The sequence below is a fragment of the Oncorhynchus mykiss genome, chromosome 9 (assembly GCF_013265735.2).
Source record: "Oncorhynchus mykiss isolate Arlee chromosome 9, USDA_OmykA_1.1, whole genome shotgun sequence".
Taxonomy (NCBI): domain Eukaryota; kingdom Metazoa; phylum Chordata; class Actinopteri; order Salmoniformes; family Salmonidae; genus Oncorhynchus; species Oncorhynchus mykiss.
Window position 1 is genome coordinate 56,433,772 of NC_048573.1, and position 17,407 is coordinate 56,451,178.

The 17,407-nt window shown below is 40.3% G+C and overlaps 1 protein-coding gene across 1 annotated transcript in view; it reads left to right on the forward strand.

Annotated features, from left to right (window-relative positions):
* Positions 1–17,407, forward strand: part of LOC110531212 (metabotropic glutamate receptor 4-like) — a 216,838-nt gene that overhangs the window by 187,062 nt on the left and 12,369 nt on the right. Inside the window, exons 7-8 of the mRNA XM_036988394.1 lie at positions 4,902–5,038; positions 6,441–7,376. Of these exons, the coding sequence (XP_036844289.1) occupies positions 4,902–5,038; positions 6,441–7,376 (1,073 nt within the window). The remainder of the gene's footprint in view (positions 1–4,901; positions 5,039–6,440; positions 7,377–17,407) is intronic.

A 17,407-nucleotide genomic window follows, 5' to 3' on the forward strand; every position in this document is an offset into this window, starting at 1 on the left:
GCAGGAAGAGGGAAGGAGTGGCAGGAAGAGGGAAGGAATGTCAGGAAGAGGGAAAGAGTGTCAGGAGAGGAAGGGAGAGGGAGGGAGGGGCAGTGGGAGGCAGGGACTGGCAGTGGGAGGCAGAGAGAGTGAGGGAAAGGCAGGGAGAGGCAGGGGGAGGGAGTAAGAGGCAGGGAAAGGCAGGTAGGCAGGGGGAGGGCAGGGGAAGCAGGGAGTGAGGAGGCAGGGGGAGGGACCTTACTGTGGTAATCATGGCTCCATTCTGTCATTAGCCAGTGCTCAGAGAGGGTACTTTGAGGGCAACATCTAACAGAGAAACAAGGAAAACAAAAGAGTGTGAAATTCTATGCAAATGGCCACAGACATGGGAAGTCCCACATGGCTGTCAGCCTCCCTTTTACTCCACTCATTAATAACAGTATGGTAGAAGACTCATGCCCCAGCACCTACATCACAGTAAGCCCTTTTATATAGTAGTGTTGTTAATACACAGTATATGATGAAAACAAAAAAATCTGATTTCCCAGCTACAGCTTTAATGAATAAACAGACTACTTTATTACATTGTCTCAGGTAATACAAATAGTAATAAAAAGACCACTGAATTATTCAGCTGCACATGTGAATATAGAGCTAGAGTGGTATAGCGCTCTCGAGTGGCGCAGGGGCTCCCAAGTGGCGCAGCGGTCTATGGCATTGCATCTCAGTGCTAGAGGCATCACTACAGACCCTGGTTTGATTCCAGGCTGTATCACAACCGGCCGTGATTGGGAGTCCCATAGGGCGACGCACAATTGGCTCAGCATTGTCCGCGTTTGGCCGGGGTAGGCCGTCATTGCAACATATGGCGGCTTGTTACAAAGAAGATGAAAAGGGAGCGAGAGAGAGACACTTATTTTACGAACTACTCTCACAGTAATCATATACTTTGCACACGAACCACTGGCCATTTGGAGTAAGAAATCATGAATGTATTTATGTTTAAATGCCTTCGCTCAATGTGGATCTCTGTCGGAACCAGCCTTCTCAGGAAGGGTATTGGGCCTTTTTGCGGCACGCTTGTAAGGCTCTGATTGTCCAAAAGGGGTAACCCCCTGCGTCTTCTACTATTGTTTACTCTGGAAGATGCACCTTGGAAGATAGGCTAGCCAGCCGTGTCGACGGTTCCCATTGGTGATGAAAGTAGTAGAATAATCAACCAAACAAGTACTGCAGGCTTTAGTTTTATCTAATCTTGACTTTTGCCCGGTGATATGATCAAGCGCAGCAAAGAAGGACCAAGAACAGAGGAACACGTCTTGCCCTTCAGTGTACACAGAGGGCTAATGTCAACAGTATGCATGTCGGTCTCTCTTTGCTCAAAGTAGAAGAGAGATTGACTGCATCAATTCTTGTTTCTGTGAGAAATATTAATGTGTTGGAAATTCAAAATTGTCTGTATAATCAACTTACTGTAGACTGAGTATACAAAGCGTTAGGAACACCTGCTATTCCATGACAGACTGACCAGGGGAATTCAGGTGAAGCTATGATCCCTTATTGATGTCACTTGTTAAACCAACTTCAGTCAGTGTAAATGAAGGGGAGGAGATCAGTTAAAGAAGGATTTTTAAGCCTTGAGACAATTGAGGCATGGATGGTGCATGTGTGCCATTAAGAGGGTAAATGGGCAAGACAAAAAATGTATGTGCCTTTGAATGGGCTATTGTAGTAGGTGCTAGGTACACCGGTTTGTGTCAAGAACTGCACCGCAACTGGGTTTTTCACCTCAACAGTTTCCTATGTATATCAAGAAGGATGCACCACCCAAAGGAAATTCCAACAACTTGACACAACTGTGGGAAGCATTGGAGTTAACACGGGCCAGCATCCCTGTGGAATGCTTTCGAAACCTTGTAGAGTCCATGCCCAGAAGAATTGAGGCTGTTCTGAGGACAAACGGGGGGGGGGGGGGGGGGGGGGGGGAGTGCAACTCAATATTAGGGAGGTATTCCTAATGTTTTCTATACTCGGTGTGTATATACAGTGCCTTGCGAAAGTATTCGGCCCCCTTGAACTTTGCGACCTTTTGCCACATTTCAGGCTTCAAACATAAAGATATAAAACTGTATTTTTTTGTGAAGAATCAACAACAAGTGGGACACAATCATGAAGTGGAGCGACATTAATTGGATATTTCAAACTTTTTTAACAAATCAAAAACTGAAAAATTGGGCGTGCAAAATTATTCAGCCCCCTTAAGTTAATACTTTGTAGCGCCACCTTTTGCTGCGATTACAGCTGTAAGTCGCTTGGGGTATGTCTCTATCAGTTTTGCACATCGAGAGACAGACATTTTTTCCCATTCCTCTTTGCAAAACAGCTCAAGCTCAGTGAGGTTGGATGGAGAGCATTTGTGAACAGCAGTTTTCAATTCTTTCCACAGATTCTCGATTGGATTCAGGTCTGGACTTTGACTTGGCCATTCTAACACCTGGATATGTTTATTTTTGAACCATTCCATTGTAGATTTTGCTTTATGTTTTGGATCATTGTCTTGTTGGAAGACAAATCTCCGTCCCAGTCTCAGGTCTTTTGCAGACTCCATCAGGTTTTCTTCCAGAATGGTCCTGTATTTGGCTCCATCCATCTTCCCATCAATTTTAACCATCTTCCCTGTCCCTGCTGAAGAAAAGCAGGCCCAAACCATGATGCTGCCACCACCATGTTTGACAGTGGGGATGGTGTGTTCAGCTGTGTTGCTTTTACGCCAAACATAACGTTTTGCATTGTTGCCAAAAAGTTCAATTTTGGTTTCATCTGACCAGAGCACCTTCTTCCACATGTTTGGTGTGTCTCCCAGGTGGCTTGTGGCAAACTTTAAACGACACTTTTTATGGATATCTTTAAGAAATGGCTTTCTTCTTGCCACTCTTCCATAAAGGCCAGATTTGTGCAATATACGACTGATTGTTGTCCTATGGACAGACTCTCCCACCTCAGCTGTAGATCTCTGCAGTTCATCCAGAGTGATCATGGGCCTCTTGGCTGCATCTCTGATCAGTCTTCTCCTTGTATGAACTGAAAGTTTAGAGGGACGGCCAGGTCTTGGTAGATTTGCAGTGGTCTGATACTCCTTCCATTACAATATTATCGCTTGCACAGTGCTCCTTGGGATGTTTAAAGCTTGGGAAATCTTTTTGTATCCAAATCCGGCTTTAAACTTCTTCACAACAGTATCTCGGACCTGCCTGGTGTGTTCCTTGTTCTTCATGATGCTCTCTGCGCTTTTAACGGACCTCTGAGACTATCACAGTGCAGGTGCATTTATACGGAGACTTGATTACACACAGGTGGATTGTATTTATCCTCATTAGTCATTTAGGTCAACATTGGATCATTCAGAGATCCTCACTGAACTTCTGGAGAGAGTTTGCTGCACTGAAAGTAAAGGAGCTGAATAGACACTCTAATGTACTTGTCCTCCTGCACAGTTGTTCACCGGGGCCTCACACTTTTCTTTCTATTCTGGTTAGAGCCAGTTTGCACTGTTCTGTTAAGGCAGTAGTACAAAGCATTGTACGAGATCTTCAGTTTCTTGGCAATTTATCGCATGGAATAACCTTCATTTCTCAGAACAAGAACAGACTGATGAGTTTCAGAAGAAGATCTTTGTTTCTGGCCATTTTGAGCCTGTAATTGAACCCACAAATGTTGATGCTCCAGATACTCAACTAGTCTAAAGAAGGCCAGTTGTAATTACTTCTTTAAACAGTTTTCAGCTGTGCTAACATAATTGCAAAACGGTTTTCTAATGATCAATTAGCCTTTTAAAATTATACACTTGGATTATCTAATACAACGTGCCATTGTAACACAGGAGTGATGGTTGCTGATAATGGGCCTCTGTACGCAAATGTATACATTCCATTAAAACAAATCAGCCATTTCCAGCTACAGTATTCATTTACAACATTAACAATGTCTACACTATATTTCTGATCAATTTGATGTTATTTTAATGTACAGAAAATGTGCTTTTCTTTTAAAAACAAGGACATTTCTAAGAGACCACAAACTTTTGAACGGTAGTGTATATATAAATATTTTAAGCAGCACGATCATTACACAGGTGCACCTTGTGCTGGGGATGCTAAAATGTGCAGTTGTCACACAACACAATGCCACAAATGTCTCAGGTTTTGAGAGATCATGCAAGTTTTTACCACAGACCACATGTAACCACGTCAGCCCAGTACCTCCACTTCTGGCTACTTCACCTGCGGGATCGTCTGAGACTAGAAAACCGGACAAGTGATGAAACTGTCGGTTTGAACAACTGAACAATTTCTGCCCAAACTCTCAGAAACCGTGCCAGGGAAGCTCATCTGCGTTCTCGTAGTCCTTACCAGAGTCTTGACCTGACTGCAGTTCTGCATCGTAATCATCTTCAGTGGGTAAATGCTCACCTTCGATTGCCACTGACATGCTGGAGAAATGTGTTCTTCCTGGATGATTCCTGGTTTCAACTGTACTGGGCAGATGTCAGACAGCATGTATGGCATTGTGTAGGCGAGCGGGTTGCTGATGTCAACGTTGTCATTCATCCGCAGCCATCACCTTATGTTTCAGCATGATAATGTCCCCATGTCGCAAGGATTTCTGATCCATGCCCGTACCTTTTTTTTAAGGTATCTGTGACCAACAGATGCATATCTATATTCCCAGTAATGTGAAATCCATAGATTAGGCCATAATCAATGAATTTCTAATCCTTTATACTGTACTTTGTGTTCTATGTTGTTAAGTATCTTGTGTGTAGCAATCCGTCACCACACATGAAATCTCTCAGGAAATAAACATTATTCTAATTGAATACATATGGTTTATTAACAAAAATGTCCCTCTTAATTATTCTGCAGGAATTGCTGGCACTCCAGTGATCTTCAATGTGAACGGAGATGCCCCTGGTCGCTATGAGATTTACCAGTACCAGATGAAACACAACACCACAGAGTATAAGATCATCGGCCACTGGGCAGACCAGCTCCATTTAGATGTATGGTTACTTCTCGCTCTATGACTTCCACTTGTTTGTTGCACCCATCAAGGTTTTCAGTCCTGTGAATCTAAGTAAATACTGTGTACAGTTAGAAGTGTCTGTGAAGGTTAATACAGTACATCATATTTTTGGGTGAAAAAAAGATGCACTGACTAAAAACATATCATATTAAACCATGATATGAATGTATTTGTCATTACTGTATACATAGCCTCAGTCCTTGGACCGGCACCTTGCCTTCAGTTGGGTTGCTTTATCAACTAAGTTAAGTCATGCAGGACCTGAGACTTATCTATATCACAAAAGGACAGTAGATATAAGGGGCTGCTATTCCTGGGCCTGCATTCCAAAACAGCTATGGGGGAATATATGACAATTGTAAAAATGGATTTGGTGTGCAACAGTTGCATTAATCAACAGTTGCACACCAAATCCATTTCATATATTCCCCCATAGCTGTTTTGGAATGCAGGCCCAGGAATAGCGGTAAGAGGAAGACATATTCAGGAAATGTAAACAACCATGTTGTCATTCAGAGATGATTTACTTTGCTGATTCTGATTCTACCACAGGCCATTCCAAGTAACCATCAGGCATCTGAAACGTATGGTAATAAACTAAGTAAAGGCAATAAGACAAGACTGCTATGTGGTATTACTTTATGTCAGCATTACCATATTACTGCATTTGCTCGTTCTTAAGCAAGGCTTATGTGGCTGAGAAGGGGACACATATATAGTTTCCTGCTGAGTTTAAAAAATGTGAACAATGCTGTACTCAATGCTTTAAGATAAGAACATCTTTCAAAGTAATGACTTTGTGATTGAAAAATGGTGTAGTCGTCTTGTTAAATGGCGTTCACCATCCTTAAAACAGATGTCTTTCATCCCAACATCCTTGTATTTTGGGTTTTGAGAGTGTTTAGATTCATAATAATCCACTAAAATGGTAATTTAATTGGGGCGGCAGGTATTCTAGTGGTTAGAGCGTCGGACTAGTAACTGAAAGGTTGTAAGATCGAATCCCCAAGCTGACAAGATAAAAATCTGTCGTTCTGCACCTGAACAAGACAGTTTAACCCACTGTTCTTAGGCCATCATTGAAAATAAGAATTTGTTCTTAACTGACTTGTCTAGTTAAATAGAGGTGAATTTTTTTAAATTGTGCATATGTAATATTCCTTATATATATGCAACAAGAAAAACAATATAGTTGTGGCCACACAATCTGATCAGTGTTAATGCTTATATACTCTTTTTTCTACAAATGTTACTTTAAGTTTATCCAAATTTCATCATGCGTATTCATGGAAAACATGCATTAATCAAGTACCCCTTTTATGACTGTTTAACGGTCTCAGACAGATAACTCCTCCTGTCCTTCATCTTCTTTCCACCAGACTAAGGAGATGTGGTGGCCTGGTGGGACACTCCAGGTACCCCAGTCTATCTGCAGCCAGCCATGTTGTCCTGGGGAGAGGAAGAAAACAGTCAAAGGTGTCCCCTGCTGTTGGCACTGTGAGCGCTGTGATGGCTACCAGTACCAGGCCGACACCTACAGCTGTAAGATGTGCCGCTTTGACCTGCGGCCCAATGAGAACCACACGGCCTGTGAAGCCATCCCCATCGTCAAGCTGGAGTGGAGTTCCCCTTGGGCTGTCATCCCTGTACTCATTGCTGTGCTGGGCATCATGGCCACCATGTTTGTGGTGGGCACCTTCATCCGCTACAACGACACACCCATCGTGAAGGCGTCAGGGCGCGAACTCAGCTATGTGCTGCTGACGGGCATCTTCCTGTGCTATGCCACCACCTTCCTCATGATCGCTGCCCCTGACGTTGGCATCTGCTCCCTGCGACGGATCTTCCTTGGTCTGGGGATGAGCATTAGCTATGCAGCGCTGCTCACTAAGACCAACCGTATCTATCGCATCTTTGAGCAGGGGAAGATGTCAGTGAGCACCCCAAGGTTCATCTCCCCGGCCTCCCAGCTGGTCATCACCTTCAGCCTGATCTCAGTTCAGCTCCTGGGGGTGTGTATCTGGTTTGGTGTTGACCCGTCTCAGGCTATCATTGACTATGAGGACCAACGTACGTCCAACCCGGACATGGCCCGTGGCGTGCTCAAATGTGACATCTCAGACCTTTCTCTGATCTGCCTGCTTGGCTTCAGCATGCTGCTCATGGTCACCTGTACGGTGTATGCCATCAAGACCCGGGGGGTGCCAGAGACCTTCAACGAGGCCAAGCCCATCGGCTTCACCATGTACACCACCTGTATCGTGTGGCTAGCCTTCATACCCATCTTCTTTGGGACCTCGCAGTCAACAGAAAAGGTAAATGTTTACTTTGACAATTTAACTCTTTAAATCATTCTATAAATTCAATAATTATTCTTTCAAAATAATGTAATTTTATAAATGTTTTGCTGTTGAATTTTTTTATGTTATGAAACAATGATGTATGGAAGAATTTAGTCATCCTTGACAGCTATTACTTATACTATTTCCTGTTTTCATGAATTTTCCAACGTTGTCTCATTGAAATCACAAAGATTCCTCAAAACTAGCGTGTAAGTAGTAAGCACCACGAGGACAAGACAATTAAATTCACTTGTGTGAGCCAAGGATTGTCTGACAGTTTTTCCATTTGGAATTACGCTTTGCTCCTGTAGTTTAATGTGAGAAAAATGGCTCACTCAAATTGCTCTTGTTGTATAACGTCAGTCTCTTATGTGCGTGGATGCCTCAGCTATTCATCATGTGATAAGATATGCTGCTTACTGTTCCACTCAGGGGATTACCGGGCATTGAGTGCTGACTTGTGCGGATAATTCATTTCACCCAAGTTTGTTTGGATTTGCTTTCTTTATTTGTGTTTCCTCGAATGTGTTTGATTTTGCTTCATACTTTAGTGATAGGGGAATGCCAAGTAGTCAGTCAATCAGTACACTATGATGTGCAACGAAATAAATGAGATATGCTCAGCACAACACAAGCAATGAAAATCACAGCGTTTGATAACAAGTGCCTTATTGGGTAGAAATGCACTGTCTGTGGCATGGTCTTTCTACTGTAATCTTCGGACAGTGGCTTGTCATTTGATTTGGAACGTTGTATTTTCTGATGTGGATGGATCAGCCATCAAGAATAAGTTATCAACAAATAAAATGATGTGCGTTTGTTTCTGAAATGGGCAGCTTTGAAATATCGGCTACGTTGGACAACTGTCAGATATGGTTTGTCATGTTTTCTTACAGAAACACTTTAAGTGACAGAATCACCAAGCTATACAGGGATAAAAAAAACTATTTCCCCCAAACTTTCAGCACACATCTTCCAACATATGTCGGGTAGACATAAGTGTACAGTGTATACTACACACACACTTTGTATTGCATATTTGAAATATAAATAATGTTTTACTTGTTTTGTCAATTTGAACTGCAATTTTTTTTCACAAATTAATCTGTAATAGAAGGCTAATCAACATGAACACTACTGTGCATGGTTCTCCCTTTATTGCAACTTTTTCACTATGTTTCAGTAGTGACAAATTTAGTGCCGTGGTACAGCACTAAATTTGTCACTACTAGTGCACTGTAGTGATCATTTTGATTAACCTTTTATTACAGATTCATTTTCAAAAACATTTTTGCAGTTCAAATTGACAAAATAGTAAAACATGATTTTTAACCTGATTTTCAAAACCTTTATTTAGAGAAATATCATCTCTATGGTTCTCTGTAAAATGTTCAATGTTGATTGTACTGTATGAATCTGAAACTTGTTGATCGATTGAATTACTTATGCATCTAATTATTTATGTTAGATGTTTAAATGATCACTTTAGCCCCCTCAGTTTTAGTTTCATGTCCCTATATAAAAATACGATTGAGTGACAGTTTGGCGCCCAAAAAAGCTGTATCTCCACTGCACTGTGTTGCTGTGTGTAGGCAGCCTGATCTAAGACTAGACATAACATAGTAAACGTAAATCCAGACCATTCAAATTATGATATTTTGCAATTGGTACATAAGATATAAAGTAACTTAACGATGCAATATGCAGAAATCTTTCCGGCATTTCATGGTTGCTAAAATTCAAATTGTTCCCTTAATTTCAGTTGATGTCACAAAACAATCAGTCATTGTATACATAATTCTTTGTACCATCTAAACCACTGTAAATTATATTTTCCATAACCAAAAATATTGTATTTTCAGCTGTTTGAGGCTAGTGTACAAAACGTAAGGTAATAGATGCAAAAACTAAAAACTTAACTTCTTAGGGAGCCCTTCGCGCGCCAATCCCGTTTACAGGATTGATTTGACAACACCCAGTGAAATAGCAGCGTGCCAAATTCAAAAACAGAAATACTCATAATAATAATTCATAAATCATACAAGTGTTATACATCGGTTTAAATATTAACTTCTTGTTAATCCAGCCACAGTGTCAGATTTCAAAAAGGCTTTATGGCGAAAGCAAACCATGCAATTATCTGAGGACAGCGCCCAGCATACCAACACATGAAAATCATATTTCAACCCACCAGGCGCGACACAAAATTCAGAAATAACGATATAATTCATGCCTTACCTTTGAAGATCTTCTTCTGTTGGCACTCCAATATGTCCATTCAACATCACAAATGGTCCTTTTGTTCGATAAATTCTGTCGTTATATCCCCAAAATGTCCATTTATTTGGCGCTTTTGATTCAGAAAAAACACCGGTTCCAACTGTAAACTTTTTTTTTTTACGTAGGCCTATTTATTTGTCAAGACAGCTGTTCATGGCTGCATCTCACTGTAGTAGGCTATGTTTTGGATATTTGGATCTCCATTCGCCTTTTGATTCCTATGAGTTGGGAGTGATCAGCCAATGATCGGAATACCAGGACACATACTCAGAGAATGCGCTGACCAACTGGCAAGTGTCTTCACTTTCAACCCATCCCTGATCCCATCTGTAATACCAACTTCTTTCAAGCAGACCATTATAGCCCTGTGCTCAAGAACACCTGTCTAAATGACTATTTCCCCATACCACTCATTTCTTTAGCAATAAAATGCTTTGCAAGGTTGATCATGGCTCACATCAACACCATCATCCCAAACAGCCTGGATCCACTCCAATAACACCACAGATGACACAATCTCTATTGCACACCACACTGCCCTCACCCACCTGGACAAAATAAATACTTATGTAAGAATACTGTGAATTGACTATAGCTCAGCATTCAACATCACATTCCCCCTCCAAGCTCACCAACAAGCTCAGGACCCTGGGACTGAACACCTCCCTCTGCAACTTTCCCCCTTTGGTGAGAATCATAGGATCCAGATCAGCCCCCCCTCCCTCCAGAGTTGTATGACTTAACAACTGGGTCGTAAATACCTTGCATGAACTCTTTTTCCCACTCTGCAGAAATGGAAGTTAAAAATCCCTTTGTTACAACAGAAAGAGATTTTGCAGTACTGTAACATCCAAGATTGGATAATGAAACAATATTTCTGTAATCCAAACATTTGGAATGGTCCGTGGGTATTTAAAGAATAATCAAGTCCAATGTTTATTGTTTTGTGATATCATGAAAGATGTTATAATGTAAACATTGTAACTAAGAACTTTCACAATATATATGTCAGAGTTACATCTAAATGTTGTAAAACGTATATGATTAAATGTTAAACTATTTGTGAGAAGATGAAATGTGATTTTAGCCTTCTAAATTAGAAATTGTATTTTCATATAAGTCAGTGGCCATGCCCAGGTTAGTACAAACATGACGAAACGCTCCCTGTTCTACCCAAGTATAAAACCCCTCGTGACAAAATTCACAGCAGACCAAGCAGGCGGACGGTGTTGAACCAGACATCACGCATGGTTTAAAACAACAAGATTAGACCAGAGAACGTGAGTATCATCCACACTTTGAAATTGGTAGGCTCTAAAGACCAGCATGACCGACAGCATGAAAGGTATGAAATGGTTAGAAACACTGAAACTCTCTCAAAGAATAAGAAGACTACATAGGAACATTCCGTCTGCTGCTGTTTCTGCACTGTTAGCCTAGGAAACTCGATCGAAGATGAGACAAAGAACAATTTCCTCTCACCACTATAGGTACCTCAAGGGTATCTATTCTAAACATTCTACTCCTGTTGCAGAAGAAATAGGCTACAGTGCTTCATGGGGGACAAACATCATTAAACAAATGCTGAATGGTCAGGAAACACACCTAGAAGACTGAAACCTTGTTTTTCTAATGAGCAACAAAAAAATGTGCCAATCGGCATGTTCAGTGGCTCTTTCATTTGAACAGATGTACATCACTGCAAACATATATTTTAGTCCCAAAACCATACATATGTCTTGATATATTAGATGTTCGGTAGTTACAAAAAATACATTAAGATGGACCAATTTGCTCACAAAATTTCTCCAAAATGTTTGCACACCAACTACTCACCATGTGGCCATAGTGGAGAGGGGTGCAATCCTATCAACTGGTGATATTTGTAGGATTGTGTAATGAACACGATAGGAGACAGCGAGCTGGTTTCAAGCGCAGGGCACAGCAGGTGTTTATTGTAAAGGACCACAGGTGGAGGCAGGTAGCTCGGTCCAGGGGCAGTCAGAAGGTCATACACAGGGGCTCCAAAAAGGCAACAGTACAGGCAGAGAAACAGCTAGTAAAGTCGTCCGGGAGATCAGGCAATAGGTTGATAACAGGAAATCCAATAGGCTAAAGTACAGGCAGGCTAAAGGCGTTGTTTGTGAGGCAGGCAAAAACTATCATACACGGGAGGATTAAATTATGGGGAAAAAACAACGCTTCAAATAGAAGTGTGTCACAAAACAAACAGCACCTCACAATAATGGGGTGCAAAGAACTGAACTAAATAGTGTGTGATAATGACATACAGGTGTGTGAACACGTGATCAGAATTCAGGGGATTGGGATCTAGAGAGTGAGCTGCGTTCAGGGGATCTATGTGTTTGAGAGTGTGAGCTGGAAAGTGGGCTTGAAAGTGAGCTGCGTTCAGGGGATCTACGTGGTTGAGAGTGTGAGTTGGAAGCCGATGTTACAGATTGTGATTTAAGGCACATTGATTCTATAGTCTATTAAAGTGTATGTTTTGGCAGTGACATCAAAAGTGGGGACAGCGTTTTTCGGAGAAAAACTAATTATTAGATCAGTATCTTTCAATGTAATAATAGAACAAATCAAGATTTTCTATTGAAATAATAGTGTTAATAACAAATGTAAAAAATTATTGTAATCAAGTTTAGGAGTTTGGGACAGCCACCTCTCAATCGAAATAGGTGTATAAACAATGGCTGTGTGCTGTATTCATTTAACAATATCACATCAAATATTGTTGGTGATGTCATGACTCTCTTGTGAGGATCCAAAGATCAGGTTACAATGAAGCAATGTCTACAGATCCCTCTCACCCACAGAAGGGAGGAGTGATTGGTGTGGGGGTTTTATGACACCTCACGCCAATCGTAAATTGTTTGCAGCAGACGACTTTTTGGTCTCTGGTATGGGGATTGGAATGTTGCTTTGTTACGGAGACATTTTGCCGCCCAAAAACTAACTTCCAAAAGGGACAACATATTTCAATATCCGAATGTGGGGAATATGGGAAATTCATTTCTATTTTGTGATGGTATAAAAGTGAAAATATTGTAAAAATGTTACAATAGTGATAGAAGAAAATATTGTTACTTGAAGAGCTTTCACACTGTGTATGTCAGGTTTGCATCCTTTACATTGTGTAGGAAATATCAAAGATTAAGAGAATATTTTGGTTAAGACAGGAATGATTTTACTTTTGTAACGAGATCATCGTTTTTGATTATGCTTTGCACCGTAACTAGCCACGCCCGAGGGAGCTCAGAGAGCATGTCAGTATGACGGAAACACCCCTTTTTAACCAAGTATATAAAAGATTGAATTAAGAATTAACATAGCAGACTAGAAGGAATCAAGCTGCAGCTTAGGTCTCCATTGGTCACAACCCTGAAAATCAACACGAGGTGAAGATGACAAAGTAGCCTCTAACAATTATTGTTACGGTGAGTAGCTGTTCTAAGTACTGTAAGATGTAAGAAAGTGAAGTTATTCTCCAGACTGATGATATTTTTGGGGTTGGGTCAGCAATTTACACCACTTCTGTAGAATCACCCATACACAACTTTGATACATGTAAAATACTTTATGGACAGGTAACTTATTGTTGTGGAAATAATAAGATGCCATTGTTATGAAATTTCTCATCCCATTTAATTTTGCTGCAGATGCTCCATTTTCTCCAACTAGAGATGAGTGGACTGACTTATTTCAGAGATTTGCCACAAAAGAAGAGATCTTAGTCAGCCCTTATAAATTTATTTCATTTTCTTGAATGTCATTTTCTTACATCACCTTCTGCACTTCATGATCAATTAACTGTTTCCGTGAAAGGGTAATAAAGACTTCAATATTACCCAGAGTTTGTGAAGGAAATATGAATCATAGATGTACAGATGTAGGATCTTAATTTGATCACCCTGTTGCAGGATAACTTTTCTGCAATGCATGAAATGTAAAACATATTTCAGGTTTAAAAACGCTTCTGAAGTTATTCCCACTGTGACATTTTAGACTTGATTTATCAAGCCCTACAAAAATGGCCATTAAAATGTATCTAAATGTAATCGAAAATGTAATCTACGTAATCCCCAAAAGTAATTATTTAAACCAAAAGTAGTCATGCTGCATACTCCAAAAATCGGTAAAATCTCACCTTTCTGGTAAAAATAGTTATAAATTGATGAGGTTGAGGACACAAGCTCAAGTGCACAGTACAAATATGATACAAAAAACTATGAAAATATGAAACATTTTATATTATGTATATCCTATTCAACAAAACTGTATAAATAAGGCTTAAAACACTATAGTTCAAAAGTTTGGAGTCACTTAGAGTCTTTGTTTTTGAAAGAAACACACATTTTTGGTCCATTAAAATAACATCAAATTGATCAGAAATATAGTGTAGACATTGTTCATGTTGTAAATGACTATTGTAGCTGGAAATGGCAGTTTTTTTATGGAATATCTACATAGGCATAGAGAGGCCCATTATCAGCAACCATCACTCCTGTGTTCCAATGGCACGTTGTTGCATAAACTAATCCAAGTTTATCATTTTAAAAGGCTAATTGATCGTTAGCAAACCCTTTTGCAATATGTTACCACAGCTAAAAACTGTTGTCCTGATTAAATAAGCAGTAAAATGGGCCTAATTTAGACTAGTTGAGTATCTGGAGCATCAGCATTCGTGAGTTCGATTACACTCTCAAAATGGCCAGAAACCAAGAACTTTCTTCTGGAACTCGTCCGTCTATTCTTGTTCTGAGAAATTACGGTTATTCCATGCGAGAAATTGCCAAGAAACTGAAGATCTCATACAACGCTGCGTACTACTCCCTTCACAGAACAGCACAAACTGGCGCTAACCAGAATAGAAAGAGGAGTGGGAGGCCCCGGTGAATAACTGAGCAAGAGGACATGTACAGGACAGTGCCAACTGCCTCTAACTAGAATAGAAAGACTGAGCAAGAGGACAAGTACATTAGAGAAACAGACGCCTCACAAGTCCTCTACTGGCAGCTTAATTAAATAGCACCCGCAAAACACCAGTCTCAACGTCAACAGTGAAGAGGCGACTCCGGGATGCTGGCTTTCTAGGCAGAGTTGCAAAGAACAAGCCATATCTCAGACTAGCCAATAAAAAGAAAAGATTAAGATGCCTTCTAGGTAGGAACTCTGCCTAGAAGGCCAGCGTCGCGGAATCGCCTCTTCACTGTTGACGTTGAGACTGGTGTTTTTCGGGTGCTATTTAATGAAGCTGCCAGTTGAGGACTTGTGAGGTGTCTCTTTCTCTAATGTACTTGTCCTCTTGCTCAGTCTTTCTATTCTAGTTAGAGCCAGTTGGCACTGTTCTGTGATGGGAGTAGTAAACAGCATTGTACGAGATATTCAGTTTCCATTTTGAGCCTGTAGACGAACCCACAAATGCTGATGCTCCAGATACTCAACTACTCTACTAGTCTAAAGAAGGCCAGTTTTATTGGTAGAACAACAGTTTTCAGCTCTGCTAACATAATTGCAAAAGGGTTTTCTAATGATCAATTAGCCTTTAAAAATTATAAACTTGGATTAGCTAAAACAACGTGACATAGGAACACAGGAGTGTTGGTTGCTGATTATGGGCCTCTGTACGCCTATGTAGATATTCCATAAAAAATGTACCGTTTTCAGCTACAATAGTAATTTACAACATGAACAATGTCTATGCTGTATTTCTGAATAATTCAATGTTATTTTAATGGACAAAAAATGTGCTTTTCTTTAAAAAAGTAGGACATTTGTAATTGACCCCAAACTTTTGAACGGTAGTGTACAGTTGTGTATATTTGGAGGAAAAAGGGGGAGGCTTGCAAACCGGAGAACATCATCCCAACTGTGAGGCACGGGGTGGCAGCATCATGTTGTGGGGGTGCTTTGATGCAGGAGGGACTGGTGCATTTCACAAAATAGATGGCATCATGAGGTAGGACAATTATGTGGATATATTGAAGCAACGTCTCAAGACATCAGTCTTGGTTGCAAATCGGTCTTCCAAATGGACAATGACCCCAAGCATACTTTCAAAGTTGTGGCAAAATGGCTTAAGGACAAAGTCAAGGTATTGGAGTGGCCATCACAAAGCCCTGACCTCAATCCTATAGAACATTTGTGGGCAGAACTGAAAAAGTGTGTGCGAGCAAGGAGGCCTACAAACCTGACTCAGTTACACTAGCTCTGTGAAGAGGAATGGGCCAATATTCACCCAACTTAATGTGGGAAGCTTGTGGAAGGCTACCCGAAACGTTTGACCCAAGTTAATCAATTTAAAGGCAATGCTTCCAAATGCTAATTGAATGTATGTAAACTTCTGACCCACTGGGAATGTGATGAAAGAAATCAAATCTGAAATAATTATTTCTCTCCACTATTATTCTAACATTTTACATTCTTAAAATAAAGTGGCTGACCTAAGACAGGGAATTTCTACTAGGATTAAATGTCAGGAATTGTGAGAAATTGAGTTTAAATGTACTTGGCGAAGGTATATGTAAACTTCTGACTTCAACTGTATATTTCTTCTAAATATAGTATAATCCATTTCTAAAAGGACTAACTCTTAAGATTTTACCTTCCTTATAAGTGTGAAATACATATTTGTATATTTAGTGTAAGAGTAAATGTCGTCTCTTGATCAAAACGTCTGCCCCCATTGCTCTAGTTTGGCTTCCTGAACTTGTTAGGAAATCCCCTTTCATCTCATATGACTTTTGTCCGTCTATGACAAATATACATATTTTTTCTTTAAAATCTATTAATTATTTTAGATTACTGGCTATAAATCGTTTTCTGAATGGGCTACAGCAACGAAACCACTCTCCCCTGCTGTGTTGCGATGTATGTATTCCAGGCATATGTTAGTGGCTGTGAGGCAGGGTTCAGCCAAGAGTTAAAGGAAAGTCAGAAGAGCGAATGAAATGGTAGGAGGGAGTCCAAGCTGGGACATGCTAGCTTCAAGTATTGTCAGATTTCACATCCTGCTTCATACAGACAGAAGAGACATACTCCTGTGTCTGTGAGAATCCGTTCCACCACTCAATGCAAGCCATTTCAATCTACAGTGCCCACAGATTGATTTATAATCAAAAATGTCAGTTAGAACCAGTACCAGAACCACGCATCAAAGATGTTTTAATTATAATCAACACGATAATTCACATTGCCTGTTGTTGCAGGGTTATTGTCCTGCTGTAACAAGCTGGCTCAAATTAAGATCCTACATTTGTATCCTTCACTTTGTTGTTCAGTTTCAATCTTTTTTCACTGCCCCCATAATGTGGACATAATGTTAATGGTATAATGCCAAGTATATCCTAGAGCAGACACACTCAAAGCTTATCACAGAAAGGTAAAAAATGCATGTGATTATTCTAGACAAGAGCAATGCTGGGACACAACCTTCATAGGTTTTGATATTATCCTTAATGTGTACAATTGAATTTCAATTTCTGTTGGCTAACATAAATGTACTGTCTGTATTGAGGAATATTGCTGTAGGAAACAAAGCAGCCATTGAGAGTCCCATACAGTTATAGTCAAATTACAGAGGTAAGCCATTTAGGAAGGTAATGGGCAATACAAAGAAAACCGTAGCCTTCTTTACGATGGTGGTAATTGCTGTTATTTTCAAAGAAAAACATAGAATTATGTTAACATTTACACCCTGAGCGACAGCA